Genomic DNA, 18,175 nt, shown 5'->3' with positions numbered 1-18,175 from the left:
TTTAGTATATGAAGAGTAATTTACTTCCATCAAACCTGTGACTTAGAGGAAGAATGTTTGGAAATTTTTTGGTCATTTTGACCCTGTTTGGTCCCGCCTCTCTGGTCCCCCATGGGGTCAGCGAGGACCGATATGGATGTTAAAATGCTATATCTCTGGCTTATAATTTTAATCAAGTTTGACTCATTTCCTATGGAAATTGAGCAAATCATGTTCATAAATGTGTTTTTCATGTATACATGTAAACTAAAGTAAACCTGAACCCCTCCCCAGGGAGGTAAAGTGAGAACCCATGGTCATATAATTCACAATTTTCATAAAAAACACCTTTCGTGTTTCATCTATAAAGTGTATCTGATTCTATTATTTCCAGAATTTTAGAAGAACATTTTTTATGTTATAGCCTATTTGACCTTTTTTTGGCCCCGCCCTCTGCCCCCAGGGGGGGGGGCGGCCAGGACCAATATGGATACGATGACATCGAAGACACCAAGCAACACACCTCACCCGGTCACATTATACTGACAACGGGCGAACCAGTCGTCCCAGTCCCTGTATGCTGAGCACTAAGCAGGAGCAGAAACTACCACTTTTATAGACTTTAATGTGTCTCGGCCAGGGGACAGAACCCAGAGCCTTCCTCACAGGGGCGAACGCTCAACTAGAGGCCAAATGTGAGGCGGTGCCATGGGATGCATTAGGAAACAAAGTCAGCTAGGAAGAAGAGAAAAGATAAGATCCTAAATTTAGTCGCCTTTTACGATCATGCAATAGGGGCCTGCAGGACTGACTGGCTTCAAGGGCCAGTATATAATGTTTAATATCCGAACTAATTAGGTGACCGTTAGGTCCCATGGGCCTCTTGTTAAAAAATAGGTCTGTTTTTCTAGACCACCGAGTTCATAACCTTGATACTATAATATATATATGTGTGTACACTGTTGGTTAAAAAAATCGTGCCAGGTCCTTGTGCTTGATACCGTGGCCGAGACACTCCATAATCTATAGAGGTGATAGTTTCTGGTTAGTGATCAGCATTAAGGGAGAGGGACGACTGGTTCGGCCATTGTCAGTAAAATATTTCTGAATGGGATGTGTTGCTTAATGTCTTTGTAAGCATACTGCAGTCTCCCAAAACACTAATCTCGCACTTCATACGCGCAACAAACCGCATACATGGGAGACCATCCTTACATAACCCTAGCTCGTAAAATGCGACTAAATTTTGGATCTGAACACCTGTCTTGACACTGCCTCTTTTTTGGTTTTCATTCGATTTTGTTTGTTTGATTAAACAGCTGGTGTCATGTAAGGATGGCCTCCCATGTATGAAGTGCGAGGTGCGTGTTGTGACTTATTGTACAGTGGGACTGCTGCCCTCTTTATAGTATTTTATCATTAAAGCATGTCGAATACCCCGAGCAACACACATCACCCGGTCACATTATACTGACAAGGATGATAGGCTACCACCACATGCATATAGTACTTATTTGTATAGTAAATAGCATAGCAAGATTGTACTTCTGCCAATAAACTTGGTAGTTTCTGGTCCTGCTTAGCGCTCAGCATAAAGGGAAAGAAATTGGTTTGCTTGGTGTCAGTGTTATGTGACCGGGTGGGGTTTCCCTGATCGGTGTCATCGACGTCAAGTTTTATTGATGTTATAAACATGTCCAAAGTTTAACTGTTACAAGGAGACAACAGGATTGTATCGCAGCCATACAAGGTCATCGTCCGTAAATGACCATTACTGTAAAGAGGACATTTTGATAAATCAATGCAAACCATAGGTTGCTCTAATCAGTTTGCGAGTCCGACTCTGATACCTCGTAAAAACCTTAGTCAAAATTGTTGATACAAGTTACATAAGCAGAAAAGCTTGAAATGTTTTGAATTCAGTCTGCGCTTTTCTTTCGAGAAATCGGGCCCGGGCTTCTAGAAAGGTTTTATAAAATAGGACCAAACGTGTTGCGATCACCTCATGAATTCTATTGGATAAGATGTGAATTTCCCTCTGTGGTTCTTTCATGTGTCTAATTTATGACGACCAGGGCAGTAAACATTGATAAGATTCAAAAGGAAAACAAATCTTAATCTGATAAATAGTACGTTAAGTCGAAACACGTCTAGATTTAATTCACACAATCGTTTAGCCCAGGAAAAACGAGGAAACATATACAGTTTTTTCCTTGCTCCATTTCCTCCTCCATATTTCTGATATCGGAATATTACTTGAAATGTAATATGTCTGCCACATTAAATAAGATATTGAATCGTTGCGCTGTTTTCTTGCATGTTCTCGCTTTTGTTTCCTCAACTGACTGTTAATGTTTATTATTTGGTTAAATTTAGCCAAAATAACATGAGAGAGTATGTGTTAAATCCTCACTATGGACATATATAAAAATAACATTATATGTAGTTTATTAACTACCGATATGTGTTAGATAATCTTTCTCGTTTGATATTGTTTTTGAGTTTGTATTGACCCTGTGTTCGACCCTTTGTCCTGAATCGTCCTCCATACGCACGACAACATACGTCATGTAGTGGTTTCTCGGTATCATGGCGGAAAAAAACTATACTTCTCTTCACCTGATGTAAAATAAATTGTTTTTAATAAAGTCTGTTATTGCATCTTGTCAGTATTTAATTGCAGTGCCGGTTGATACTATTTTGGTTACACAATCATCTTGGATTAAGGCCTGGGTGGATGTCTGTCTAGCTCGCTGGGTAGGCAGGCAATTCACTAAATAACATTTCATATTTGTTTTCCTTGTAACGTCATACCAAGTGATCGCCGAACTGTATTCCACAATGCTATCTGTTGCCCCACAATTAACGTCGGACCAAACATGTGTTTAATATAAACTTACTGTCAACTTCCTATTTGATGACTGTACCGTAATTATCATACTCTCTGGTTAGATCTGAAGAGTACATGTATAATACCGTAACTCATACCGAATTATATCGTCAATATTGGTTTTGAACTAATACGCAATAAACCTGATCAACCAATAACGTAATACTAATTAAGAAAATGTTAGATAAAGTTGACCATTCTTTTAGTATGTATGCTGTGGACTAATTGACAGCAGCGATTTACGGATGGGGCAAGGTATGAAACATGTGATAACATTCACGGTCTGATTTACATAGATCAAGTCAACAAAAGACATACCATGGTTTGCTGTCGTCAGATACAGCATACCTTACCTGGCACTATTGAACACTTTCATTAGAGGTTTGCTCCCCGGGATTGGTCTGATATAAAAGTTTAGCTGGACAACTTATAACAGTCGACGCTTTATTTTTCTTGCATAATACGGAGTGGTGCGGTGCAATGATGTCTATTTATTTGTTTACACTCGTTTTCTTGTGTGGTGTACCATGCAATGCTTTGCCTTTAAAAGTAAGTACATTTTTAAAAGTATAAAGTGGTTTTCCAATCAAGAATATAACAAGAAATAATGTAACTAAATGTAAAAAAAACCAATCATTGGTATTGGTATGTAATTACACTTCCGTCTGGTTATATACTATAAGATTGAAGAGAAATCATTTAATCAAAACATTTGCCGCTGTTCAAAAATCAATTTAATACAAAATATGCCAAAAAAAAAATGGTTAACGAATTTTCAAAATTATATATTTTTTTTGCAATTATTAATATATAATATATAACTATTTTTACTGTTGAAAGTGACTTTCTCTTGAATATGATGTTTCTTCAGCAAGGACAATAACGAAATCAAACGCACTGTAGACAATATTAATACCTAAGCGAAGAATGAACATATATAGTTAAAGGTTTAAAATACTCAATGCAGATTAATGCGAAAGATAGAAATTCATATACAGAATGTGGAATTTCGCATCAGATGGTAGACAAACAAAAAGACTTTTCAAACAAAGAAGAAAATCAGAGACTGTAGATCGATCAATCCATAGAGAATATATACGAAATGTGGAATGTTCATATAAGTCATATATGCTGTAACAGGGCGAATATTTTGATTCATTATCTTATCTTATTTCATCTCTGAAAAAACCATTTTCAGATTTTATTTGTACATGTAAAACAAAATATATGCATTGAGAGTGTTGTTAATTTGTTATGGCGAATGAAATATTAAAGCTTTTGATTCATGAAAATTACCGGGTTACATGCGGTATTCATATATGCTAATAATTTTTGAGCGTTGCGGGCATTAAAAACAGAATTATAAATAAGAAAAATATTGAAATACGGCATAAAGAATTGAGTTTATTTTTTTAAATTAACATCCTATTGCCAGTCAGAGTCACGCAATGACGGCCTCCCATGTATGCGTTGTGTTGCGAGTATGAAGTGCGCATGTGTTTTGGATTTTAGGAGACTATTGGGTATATTCGTTTTGCGTTTTCATGTATAGTGGAACACTTGGGATTTTGATAGTGCTATATCAGTTAAACATGTCGCCGAAGACACCAAGCAACACACCCCGCCCGGTCACATTATACTAACAACGGGCGAACAAGTCGCGAAAATAGACAATATCACTAATTATCAGCTAGAAGACCATTTGACCTCAATAATGGGATTTATTGGATCATAGGCTGAATAGCAGAATCTAGACAGTTTAAAACAATAAATACTGAGATAGTCCGTTTTCATATAATTGTAATTGAAATGAGAAAAAAAGTGTAACGATCCGACAATTAAAATAAGTTTAGATAGGGAATTTCAAATAGTTATTTATCTTGATCATTACTAACATTTCAGGATTCAATACAACGGGAGCTAATTCAAGCTCTAACAGCAAATGACGTTAAAGTTTCGGGGATGCCTGAGGTGCCGTTACCGGGGACGTTTGAAGGCGACATGGTCATGACACCTATTCAGAAGAAAGCAATACGTGATGATATCATCGCCAGAAAAACAGGAAATCTTGGAAGGAAAAGAAAACTTTTGGCTGACACCAACTTCTATTGGCCACAGGCGATCGTTCCCTTCGAAATAGACGCTAGTTTAAGTAAGTATTAAATTCATAACATCTTAGGACCTTGTATTGGGGATTTGGTATTATTAAATGTATCATTTAGCGAAGCTTTATAGCTTTTTTTTAAAATAATAGGCGAATGTGGTAAACGTTTATCCTAGTTTGTAATTTCACGGCTATTTCAATTATCATTGTAACCTAACCCCTTCTTTGTATTTGCAGTTATCTGATCTTGTGGGTAGGTACTGAATGTTACATCATGCTTTCATGGGTTTATGGGACAACGTCATATTTTTTCGGGGAAAACGACGTTATTTGTGCTCACAATAACATGACGTCACAATTAATACCTATCCGCTAGGGAGATAACTCAAAGACTGAATATAATTACACTTTTATACTTCGTAGGTCCGTTATCCATGAACTGATTGTTCTGACTTTACACATAGTTTCTACTAATTATGATATCCTAATTTAGATGTTTTATGCCTATCCCATTATTAACAAAGGCAAACTCAAATGTAAATGATCTAAAATCAAACATCGAAATAGCGCTGCTTTTGAAATCGATCGGAAAAAAAACAGAAGATGACAAAAATTCCAGAGTACCATTATTTTGTTTTTAGTGTCGAGCAGAGTGATATGGAGGCGGATACAGACCGCTATCCAAATGTGGGAGTCAAAGACCTGTCTTCGATTTGTGCCAAGATCAATTTCTCTGAGCGGACAGCTAGGTCACAAGGATTATGTACTGATTCAGTCAGACTCCAGACATAGGTAAGATGCCAAGTTACATTCAGGCATAGACAATAAATAAGCCTTGGATAGATGTTTCTAAAGGTTGTCTTTGAAGAGCAAGACCTGTCGGTGACCTGTGATATTATTCGTCGTCAAACGTCATATAATTTTTTATACATATATTAATTTACGAAACATCCAAAATTCAGTATTGATGTGAATTTGTCCCAAAATTACTATGTCGTGGCTATTTATTGCAATTTAACATGAAACGAAGTCAATGACTTAAATTCTGACTTTTCAATATTTCGAGGATGAAATTTTCACGATCATAGCATGTCCCACGAAAATAAATGTACCTTTAAATTTGGATGATACAAACTTCCTGTTCCTTATTGCAGTTGTATATCTAATGTGGGAAGGATTCGTGGAGTTCAATCCGTCAATATATCTGCCATTTGTTCTGTAAGTATTACACGTTATTACCATCTGTTTAAACTACATCCTTCTTGTCATTTTGGTTCATAAAGGATCTCACAACTCGGCATAAAGGTAGTTGAGAGACAGAATTCCCTGTTGTCAATTTAATGTGACTGGGTGGATGTGTAAGTTTTTTCACTAGTTTTATGAACTGAACTTCACAAACCCAATATTTACATACAAAAACTTTAAAAAAATATCATATTTTTTCTAATATTTAATTAATTAGGACTTACACAATGAAAATGTGAATTTTTACCCTTTGAACTTTGTCCCTAAAATTATCATAAGCGCAGAAAAAAATCGGATATTTTGAATAGCATACAATATGCAGCTGACCCTAAGGTATCTTAATGCAACGTTTTTTGCTTATCATTGAGTGGCCATAAAATGGCCCAAAGTGTTACCCCTGCTTTGTATTTCATTTTTAGGTCACCTGAGACGAAAGAATTTTAAACATAAGGTTCGGTAACATAATACACTAACTCTCAAAATTAAAAGGAAAAAATGAAAATTCTAATACGATGGTTCAACTTTAAATTTGATTTCTAATTTTTAAATACTTTTTACAGATTTGAACCAACTTTGCAATGCTCTTTCTGTATCAGCACTCAGGTGACCGTCAAGGCCTCTTGGGCCTCTTGTAGTCACTATAAAACTTCAACATTTTTTAAATGTTGTACCGATGACACAAGCGTGTTGTAGTTGTTTAAACACATATACGTAACTTTTCAAGGTTTTTTGTAATCACAAATGCATTTACAACTAAATTACCACGTTTTCTCTGCACAAAATGTTGACTAAAGCCAGGTTAGATGTTACGGAAATCAACTGTGAAATTTTGAAAAAAATATAGTAAAAAAGAAAAAAAAAAAGAAATTAATTAATTTGGTCCCAAATAAACACAAACCAAACGATATGTAGAAAGTTGATTGGGAAACTCCCGATTGCTGGAAAATATCACGTAACCCGATCGATATAGGCTAAAGGCCTATATACGAAACGCTTCGATAATCGACATGACCCGATCGACTTTGCTCGGGAAATGTTAGCGGCTGAGAAAATGTGTAGACCTATACACAGGGGCCTGATACGAATTTCTAACCAAAAGTATATATATGTTTTATAGTACCTAAAGTTAAGATATGCCATGTTTTGACTAGGCTCACTCGATCCATAGTGACTTGATGCTGTTTTAAAACAGTAATAAGCCTTGTCTTTTACCACCGAATTCATGATGTTGTCTTGTTAACACTAGGCTGGACGGATCGCACACGAGCTCGGCCACACCATAGGCTTTGTACACGAACAATCCCGACCTGACCGAGACCTGTACGTACATATCAACTACAACAATGTGGCTACTAACAGGACTGGCGAGTTTGAGAAATATTCCAACAGTAAAGTCACCACATACAGACTGCCCTACGACATAGGATCCATCATGCATTACAAATCAACAGTAAGCTATCACATTCGTCGTAAATACATTGTTTTTGTTCCTGTTTATTAAAACCATTATTCAAAAGAAACACTGTTATGTAATATGAAAGTGTTTAAATCCATTTTCGGTGTCCCGAACTTTTTATGATAATATGATTTCACCGATCTAGTTCGTTTCGTGTATGATGGCGACTACAGCCCTACAGGTAGGGCGCTAGAAGTGTACCTCTTGTCCCTATTGTAGCATTTCCACTGTAAAGTTTACCACAGTCTCCCAAAACACGCACCACACACTTCATACATGCTACACATCGCACGCATGGAAGGCCGTCTTTACATGACTCTGGCTGTTAATATGGACGTTAATTTAATCAAAGAAACTTTTGTGATTAGTTCTTATCATACTCAAAACGGAATGCTTAGATATAAAAATTTATTACATGTTTCCTTCATTCAGGCTTTCTCCATAGATCAACGACTGCTACAGACAATCACTACTGATGACCCTTTGGTACAAAAGTGGATGGGGCAGCGGGATGACCTCAGCTTCCTGGATGCAAAGCTTGCAAACCTGGCTTACAGATGTAACAGTATGTAGTTTTCAATACAATACCAATATGCATTGATAAAAACGTATGGGGTATTGGATATTTCAGCAAACCTTGTGCTTATCAGGCAATAGATTCCACTCGGGCAAAGAAATCTAATTAAAACAAGAGGCCCCGTGGGCCTTAACGGTATTAACCAAATGCCACAAAACAACAGTCACAGTTGAATCTAAGTTTCTGGAATATTTTGACCTTAAAAGAAGGTAAAGGTCATTCGTTGAACTTACTTTGTAGCCAATCATCCTGGTAGACCTCTTAGTTATTCACAAACCCCGGTTAAAGATTTTAGCCTATTATGACCCCTGTGACCTTGAATGACGTAATGGTCATTTATTTAAATATTTGTTTCTCCATGACAAATATGGTGTACCTTCAAGGATATTTTAGACAATTTAGAAGTTCGTTTTGGGCCCTACCGTTTTGTCCCATGACGTACCCGGGTCCTTTATTAAATATGATAATCCTCACCTATGTGTTTCATGACAAATCAATCACTCAATGATTAAGGAGGAGACGGAGTTTAAATCAAAATGTCAGCAATGTTCGTAATTTTAAGCCCCGCCTCTTTGTCCCTAGGGGCCGAACCTGGCTCATTTATATAGAATATGTTTGTCTTTCCACAATGATGTTTCACACCAATTCTGGTTGTTATCCATTCAATTAGTAGGATTTTATCATAGCTCCCCCTTCTGAGCCCCGCCCCGGACCTAACTCATTTATATAAAATATGATTGTCCTTTCCCAATGATGTTTCACATCAAATATGGATGTAATCCTTTCAAAGTTTTAAGGAGGAGTAGGATTTTAAAGCAAGATTTCAGCAGAGTTCCTTCCTCTGAACCCCGCCCCTCTACCCACAGTGGTTGGAACTCATTTCTGATAATCTTTCAAACTAAATATGGTTGTAATCCACTCAATTCAGTAGGCTTTTGTATGAACTAGTCACATAGTAGATACACGACGCACGACGACATGATGGCATTATTCGGTCAGATGAAAAATGCAATTAGAGAAATGGGATATTATTATCGACATTGCGTCATACATTAAATACATAAAAGATTTAACATACAATCTTCCGTATTTCTTACGGTCAAATATTTTTTGAATAAAATCCTATAAAAGCCAACATAATATTCCAAAGTGTTCTTGCCCTTTGCCGAGACACATAAGTTTCTATAAAAATGTTACTTACCGCTGGTTAGATTAGTGCGACCGACGACTGATTTGCCCGTTGTTAGTTAAATGTGACTGTGTTCTTGTCGGAATGCTTTAGAGATATACATTATCATCATACACTGTATGTAGTCCCTATTACAGACCTATATCACTGACGCATGCTGCTGAAGACACCATACAACACACCCCATCCGGTCTTTTTATGCTGACAACGAGCGAACCAGTAGTATTAAAAACAACGAACCAGTAGTATTAAAAAGGACAGCAGTTCCACTATACAGTCTCCAAAACAACCAACTCGCACTTCACACACCGCATAAATCGAGGCCGTTAGGGACAATTCGGTCGAAGATTACTTTAAATCTTACACATATTTCGGAAACAAACCAGTTCTAATGGAAATGAGATTAGTTGGTTTAACTGTGATTTGTCAGAAAAGCCCATTGCAGCCAAATGTATGTGAAATGTTCAATCGCCATTACAAATAGCATCGTGTGCCGAACCCTGACCCTTGCCAGTGTAGTAAAGAGGTTTTATTCTAGAACTACTCAAAACGCTCTTACAGTTGTGTTAACATTATAAGATGCATGTTCTTCTCTAAAAATGATTTCATCCACTCATCAGTGGTTATGTATTGCATTTGTTTAACGTGCATGACTTTGACTCGGGTAAGGGTACAGCGTACATGTTGTACCTGCTTAAACGTATTGATCAACGATTTGGAATTTCAATGGTATTGATAAAAATACTTAACAATGTTGTGGAATTTGTCACTATTTTTTGTCATATGTTTCATAAGGAATGTAGAACAAAATATTTATGTCATATTTTGCTTCGTGGTTATGTAACGAATCAGCCTCACTGAAATGTCCCTTTAATATGACGTTAATAAATCAAACAAACAATCCCACAAATTTTCTTACAAGGATACAAAACATGAATATACCCAAAATTCCCGAAACACGCCCAACACATAACAAACACGTTACACATCGCATCCATTTTAAACCTGCCTCCCATGTGTCACACACGCTAGGTAATGCAGAGAATGAGGCATATAACTAGTCCATAAATAATCTTATCGGTAGGCCGTTAAGCTTAAAATGCCAATCTATAATGAAAATTTAAAAATGATTACTGATCTTCACTATTTCCTTTGTGACTATTACAGATGGGTGTCCAGTATCACCGCCGTGTATGAATGGAGGATATATCGGTCCGACCTGTACCTGTGTGTGTCCAATCGGCCTTACAGGACCATATTGTGACACCCCGATCATTGCACAAGGTAAGTTCATATACATTGTAGTATATATATAATGGACATATTGACAATATGATAATTAACCAAACAATTGTGAAAATATGTAATCGATGTCTTAAAAAATGACAACAATATTTTTTTTCTGTAAATATATATATTGCAGGTTTACCTGTCACATTTAATTGAACATTGGAAGCATGATTTGGCATAAAATGTTTTTATGATGGCAATGGGTATGCATTTCACAAAATGTAATTGGTCTCAGTCTTATTCTAAAACATGTCATATTCCACCGCTACTGTAGGAGAGGAATAAGATTTTTTTTCTTTTTTTTTTAATTTGTGTCCATGCAAAATCTTGTTGACGGAATATTTAATTAACATTAATTACAGGGTGTGGTGGCAAACTGACAGCCTCCAGTGGTGTTATACAGTCGTCCAACTTCCCAGCAAACTACAATCCTGACACGGAATGTTCATGGCTGATTGAGGTAGAACATCATTGAATGTCCTAAACAAAGTCAACGTTACTTTTAAAAATGTTTTAGTGAGCTTTTGTCGTCCATAGATCTCGATGTAAAATGTTTGATTTATATACTATTACGGTTACGAAGTCATACATCTTCAAGAGAGTTCGTTTGATGGTAACAAACGTTGTCTCTCTTAGCTACCATGAATAATTTGAATACATGTAGAGTTCTATTCAGTAAGCGTTAAACATAATGTATAGGTGCAGCACAAGGCCCTATCGGTATACTTTACTTTTACTTTATGTTCCGAGTTTTAAAAAATGTATATAATCTAGATTTATTTCTTAACATTGTTACGCAGATGTCTCTGTATATTTTAATGTGTTTACCTGTGTAATTGTCATAAAAGTAAAGGCGATAAACAGATTTTGAATTCATAAATCTGCGAACTTTAATGAGTAAAGATAGCAACTGGCAAATGTCATATTTTAAAGTTTCTTTTTGCGTCCATAAGGCTCCTGCAGATTCCAGAGTCGACCTTAAAATCGAGGAATTTCATATCGAAGAGGACTTTGAGGACGCTTGTAACAATGACTACCTGGAGATAAAACTCTATGGCTTACAGCAGGTCGGGCAAAAGTGAGTACACAAAGTAGAAAGTAGAAATACCCACGCGCCATGAATAAATCATCGATGGAAAATTTCACTAAAAAATTGAGAGAAATCTACACCAATCAAAGAATCGTTGATATTTACTTTTTCTACGTGACAGGCTGTATTACACATATATATGCATTTTCACTGCAGCCCACCACGAAGCTTGCCAAACACAGTTGGCATTCAACAATTCATAACCTACCATCCGGTTATTGTGATGACGTCATAATTTTCATGCGAGTAGTTACGAGTGCTAAAGGCTAAAATGAGTAAAACAAAACATGACGGATATTCCTGTCCAGTGGCAGAGGCTCTCTGGTAGCACCGAGGTGTCCGAAGAGTTTTAAGAGATTTAATTTTTTCTGCGTCCCGTAGATTTTCATAACTTCACACATTGGTTATTATCTTCCGACATTCGGCCAGGGACCGATTGGTAATTATATCGCCAAATATTCGGCTGGGCCTGGTGCAGGCATCGTTCGTTGTCGGGGATACTTTTGTTTGTTTGATTAATTAACGTCCTATTAACAGCTATGGCCATGTAAGGGCGGCCTCCCATGTATGCGGTGTGTTGCGTGTATGTCGTTCTGGGTGCATGTTTTGGGAGACTGCGGTATATTCATGTTGTGTCTTCTTGTATAGTGGAACTGTTGCCCTTTTTATAGTGCTATATCACTGAAGCATGCCGCCGAAGACACCAAGCAACACACCCCACCCGGTCACATTATACTGACAACGGGCGAACCAGTCGTCCCACATCCTGTATGCTGAGTGCTAAGCAGGAGCAGAAACTTCTACTTTTATAGACTTTGGTGTGTCTCGGCCAGGGGACAGAACCCAGAGCCTTCATAACAGGAGTGAACGCTCAACTCAAGGCCATACGCAAGGCGGTGCCAAGGGAGGCATTAGGAAAGATAAAGTCAGTTAGGAAGAAGAGAAAAGATAAGATCCTAAATTTAGTCGCCTTTTACGATTATGCAATAGAGACAGCAGGTACAATTCTAACGCCCTACCTGCAGGGCTGGTCGGGGATGCTCAAGCGATAATCGCACAATGCCCGGTAAATAGTACGATTATCATAGAACAATCGGCCGATAAGAATTGAATGTTCGGTCGCTGTCTCGCTAGCCCTCAAATAATTTCCATTTGGAAACAGAAGCAATACGATTACCGCACGGCTTCCAGACGGTAGCATTTATGCAAATGATGTGTGGCATTTTGTGTTGACCGTTGTTGTCCTATGTCGGAAAAATGGTCAAAACTGACGGTGTACACCAGATTAACCGCCCCCATCCCCGGATGCCGCAGAATATTGTGACCAGAGTTTAATAACAGTTTAATAATTGCCCTTTGCAAAATGCAAAACGTTTCCTTTCCACATAAAACAGGTCTGTCGCTGTTTAACGCCTTTGTCACGCAACTTTATTATATTGGTATGGAATAGTAAGGTCACTGGTAGATTCACGTTCAATCTCGCGCCAATTTAATAGTACGGCCAATCAGAAGCTCGTATTCTGTCGCGTGATATACTATTTTAAGCTAAGCAATCTTAGGTCCAGAAATATTAATGAAATTAAACTGTTGAAAGTGTTTCATGTGTCCGTTGCACTTTACATTTGTTTGAATGTTTTGTGATGTCGTGTTTATTTCCTTAATCTGTCTGTTCCAGATACTGTGGCGAGTCTGCGCGTGGTCGTAACATCACCTACAATAAGGGCGGACATCTGCTTATCCGTTTCGTAAGCGATTTCTCTACTGAGGAGAAAGGATTCCGCTTAGAATATCGGATTGTGTAACAATTTGTCAGTATATGGATTTACATTTATTCTTGTGTGGTCGTTAAGTGTGTACTGTAAATGGAATTGCGCATATTTTTAAATTATTAGAAACCTTATAATTATATGAGTGTATAAACTTGATGAAGCAACGTAAAAGACGTCAGCAGTTTTACTTAATGATTAACAATACTACATGTGTTAGCTTTTTACGATAAGACCGTTATTCAAATACTGTGGCTTATATTCTATTAACGGAAGTAATAAAAATTAATAACAAGTATTGCATAAATGTGAAACAATGTATGATGCAACTGTTCAGGGGAACATATAGCAGGTAACTATAGTGTTTACATGAATCGATTTGACAAGACCAATCGTATTAAATGGTCGCGAAGTAAAGTAAGGGGTTTCTTTTATAGCAGAGAAAACCGTAATGTATATGTTATTAAATCTCCTACAATTGCTTTTATTTAATGCAGATATCCGATTATTACCCAAGTTAAAGCACAAACGGTGTTTTGAAACAAAACTTGATCACCAACAATGATTGTCAATGAACACTAAGAGAAGAGATTTTTAATGCGCTTGACCTACAGAGTCTAAAGTAATAACCTTTTTCCATCAAACTAATTTCAAAAGACTGTTCTTAGATCATAATGTTTTTTTATCAAAAAAATTTGGAAGAGAAAAACTCTTTTTTTCAGATCTATTTTCCTAACACATATATTTCATGCTTTGAAAATGTGCTTGATTAATAAAATTGTTAGCCCCATTGAACTGTTCTCCGTGGAAGACATTAATTTTAGATAGTATTGAATCGTTTGGAGGAGACAAGGTATTCGGACTAAAAAAGAAGGGATTTTAGAAGTTAGTAAATATTTAAATCAGTTTTGAAAAGAAATATTTATGACATGGGCAGAGTTAAATGGTGATGATCCTCCCGCAACCCCAGCCATGGTTGCATCACAACCATTATGGTTAAACAGTTCTATTAAGATTGATAACAAAATTTTTATTATCAAACGTTGGTGTGAAAAAGGAATTTTTTCATTAAGGATTTAGTAGAAAATAATGTTTTCTTAACTTTTGAAAAATTATGTGAAAAATACAATTTGAGAACTAATCTTATTGAATTCTATGGAGTAATCAATTCAATACCATTGCAATGGAAGAATATAGTGATTCAACAGAATCCTGACAATGAGTCAAAACAAAACATTTTTATCAAATATTTAAAACAGTATGATAAAGCTACAAAGTATTTTTATTATCATATGTCAAAGTTTATACTAGAAACTCCATATAAAATTCGGGGCCGCGGTGGCCGAGTGGTTAAGATGTCCCGACATCTTACCACAAGCCCTCCACCTCTGGGATGCGGGTTCGAATCCCATGTGGGGCAGTTGCCAGGTACTGACCGCTGACCGGTGGTTTTTCTCCGGGTACTCCGGCTTTCCTCCACCAACAAATCTGGCACGTCCTTACATGACCCTGGCTGTTAATAGGACGTAAAACTAAACAAACCAAACCATATAAAATTCAAAATTCATGGCAAGAAACTTTGAATATCAACATTCTCAAAGAAGTTTGGCAGAACATTTTTCTCATACCTCATAATGTCACAGATGACACAAAACTCCAGAACTTTCAATTCAAATTTCTCCATAAATTAATATATACCAACTAAACTAATGCAATTTAAACTGAGTGAAACAGAAAGGTGTACTTTTTGTAAAGATTGTAGAGAAACACAAATGCACTTATTTTGGGAATGTTGCCATCCACAGTCAATATGGTCATCCTTTATGTTTTTACTTAAGAACAATTATGATATAGAGTTATATAGAGACCCGACTATAATGGTCTTTGGCATTGTAGACAATTGTTTTGAGGATCATCATGACCACATGTTGATGAACAAAAATATTTGAATAATAAAAAAAAATATTTTATTGCGGCATAGTTTTTTTGTGTAGCTTGCTTAGGTATGTCGTCTGAGAAAAGGTTTCCAAATTTTGTATATTGCTTATATTAATGAGATCTTGGATGGATTTGATACTGGTCAAATCCGTCAATATTTGCAAGGGTCACGGGACTTGATAACTTACCAAATTACTAACAATATTTTCAACTAAAAATAATTATTTTTGTGATGGTTGAAACTGCTGTACAGGCGACACATCCACTTCCGTGGAATTCTTATTATACATATATCTGGAATCAGTTGTATGCACTAGTTCAGAAATAATAATGAAATGTAAACATCGCGTTAGTAGATTTCAATGTATTTTTTGAAACTGATAATATAGATATAAACATAAAATTTTGATTGTCGAAATAATGATTTTAAAGCATATGTAAAGGTATTCTGCTTCTTTTGTTCTTGTTGTTTTTGACCATTTCTACATGTTTTATATCTCACAGTTTTCATTTACTTTCGGTAAGTCTTAAAGAAAAAATATTTGTAATAACAATAATCTTGTTATTAGAATAAAAGAGGTTTTGGCAAATGATACAATGCGTTTTGCCTTTCTATCTTTCTATCTTTAAAGATGCTCCACCGCTGACAAATGGCATTTTTTCACTATCAAAAACAGGAGCAGACGATTTTATATTATTTTTTGTGTTAATTAGACATATATATACACGATTAAACACCATTTGTTTTCAAATGATGAATATAATTTATGCTCTGTCGGCGGTGGAGCATCTTTAATAGTAAAATAATAAATATGTGACTTTATTCCAGGTTTTATAGGTTAAACATGTTAATTCCTTTGGTTAGTACATAAGACACCACATCCACTGTAGGCGGTCCATAAATTACACTGGATGTTTGTAGGATCTGGATATGATATACTAAACAAAGAAATGCGACATAATTCTAGTCTAGTTTTAGATGTGATATATGTAAAGACAGTGAATTTGAGTTATCTTTCTTACTCCTTGTTCATCTGAATTTGGCCTTGGGTTGAACGCTCGCTCCTGTGAGGAAGGATCTAGGTTCTGTCCCCTGGCCGAGACACTCTACAGCCTTTAAAAGTAGAAGAAAAACGTGTTGACTCTGCATGCACCAAAAGCTATAATAATTTTTTTTTTATTATTTTTTGTGTGTTTTTAGACATATATATATATAATTATACGATTAAGACCAACAATTGGTCATCAAATTATGCATATCGTTAATGCTCTGTCGGCGATTGAGCATCTTTAAATCATTCATATGTTTCCAAATACATTAGAAGCAACGATATTAAAATTATGTAAAATCTGTTTTGTTACTAATACTGGGAAAAATACAACGCGTATTTGTCATTGGCTAAAGTTTATTTCACAAATTCAAGAACTAGTTTAAAGTTTCAACTAGTTATAACACATATAACAATTATGCTACCTCTTATTTGTTAACGATTCGTTATCGAACAAATATACAACTGCAATAGGTTATAAGCAATGACTTGAATATATGATGACCTTTCGAGGAATACAGATTGTTTTGGTAACATCAAATCATAAAGGCATTACAAATAAATAGAAATTTTATGAATGTGTTTGTCCAAAAAGCTTGGGAATATTAACGAGGAGCAACAATCGCCAAGAAGGGACTGTGACGTCAACACTAGACACATTTCCGGTAATAAGACAGGAACGTCGTTATCATCAAGCATCCCGCCGACCCAGACTAATACGTTTTGTTCTACCTTGTTGAACTGACAATGTTTTAGTGGTTTCATTCAAAAGCTGTATATCTTATCTTTATTTTTACTGTCTGTATCGACAGAATATCCTTTGAAATCGATTTCCCATTTTATTTGTTAGTATAATAACCACATTCTAAAATGTTTTTAGTGTAACGCTGTATAATTTTGCAATAAGTAATAACATTACACACGTTTTGTAATTCAGAGCACGCATTTTTTCCATTGCGTACGTGAACACAATTTGTGCGAGTTGTGCGAGAATTATCTATTGAATCAGATGTCTGAATACTCGGTGTAAATGAAACCAAGAATGCATACGCTTTAACTAAGATTTTCTATAGTGGAAAAAAAATGTGTGTTAGGTTTTTTCTACTTGATGAGCAAGTAATTGATCATAAATTGCAACACATCTATGATAAAGGATATACAACTTACATGGTTGTGAGTATTTTCGGAAACCCGTAAAGTACGTCAAACACATATAAGTATGTATTTCATATTGATATTATCGAAAAGATGTTTTCATTTATTGTAAAATAACCCTTCTTGATTTGAAAACATAAAAAGGTACATCCTGAAAAACGACTATGCACTTAGGTAATAATAATGTTTATCTGGACTTCTGATCGAATTCACAAAAAGATTATGTCACTGAAGTAACAGCTAAACAAAACATAATTTTGTTTTACGTTGTAAATATGTCATTAATTATAAAAAAGTATACTTTAAAAATGAAAGCGAGATATATGTTAGAATGGATACTTCGTATCAACAGTGAGTGTTAACAAATTTTGTTACATTTATGTTTTAGTCTATAACAGTACTGTCTTTTACATTAGGTCAAAACAATAATAGAGATTCAAAAATTAA

General features: G+C 35.8%; 1 protein-coding gene across 1 annotated transcript; it reads left to right on the top strand.

Moving 5' to 3' along the window:
• The first annotated feature begins 3,144 nt into the window (after positions 1–3,144).
• On the top strand, positions 3,145–16,116 carry LOC138315264 (blastula protease 10-like). Its single transcript, XM_069256155.1, has 10 exons — positions 3,145–3,418; positions 4,772–5,021; positions 5,615–5,765; positions 6,128–6,191; positions 7,465–7,668; positions 8,107–8,239; positions 10,608–10,724; positions 11,093–11,190; positions 11,684–11,808; positions 13,496–16,116. Exons 1-10 carry the CDS (start codon positions 3,350–3,352, stop codon positions 13,620–13,622), a joined length of 1,338 nt encoding a protein of 445 aa, XP_069112256.1. The 5' UTR covers positions 3,145–3,349; the 3' UTR covers positions 13,623–16,116.
• The last annotated feature ends 2,059 nt before the right edge of the window (positions 16,117–18,175 follow it).

Source organism: Argopecten irradians, chromosome 1, assembly GCF_041381155.1.
Source record: "Argopecten irradians isolate NY chromosome 1, Ai_NY, whole genome shotgun sequence".
Classification (NCBI taxonomy): domain Eukaryota; kingdom Metazoa; phylum Mollusca; class Bivalvia; order Pectinida; family Pectinidae; genus Argopecten; species Argopecten irradians.
The sequence above is the reverse complement of the archived record's forward strand: the minus strand, read 5'-3'. Positions and strand labels throughout refer to the sequence as shown.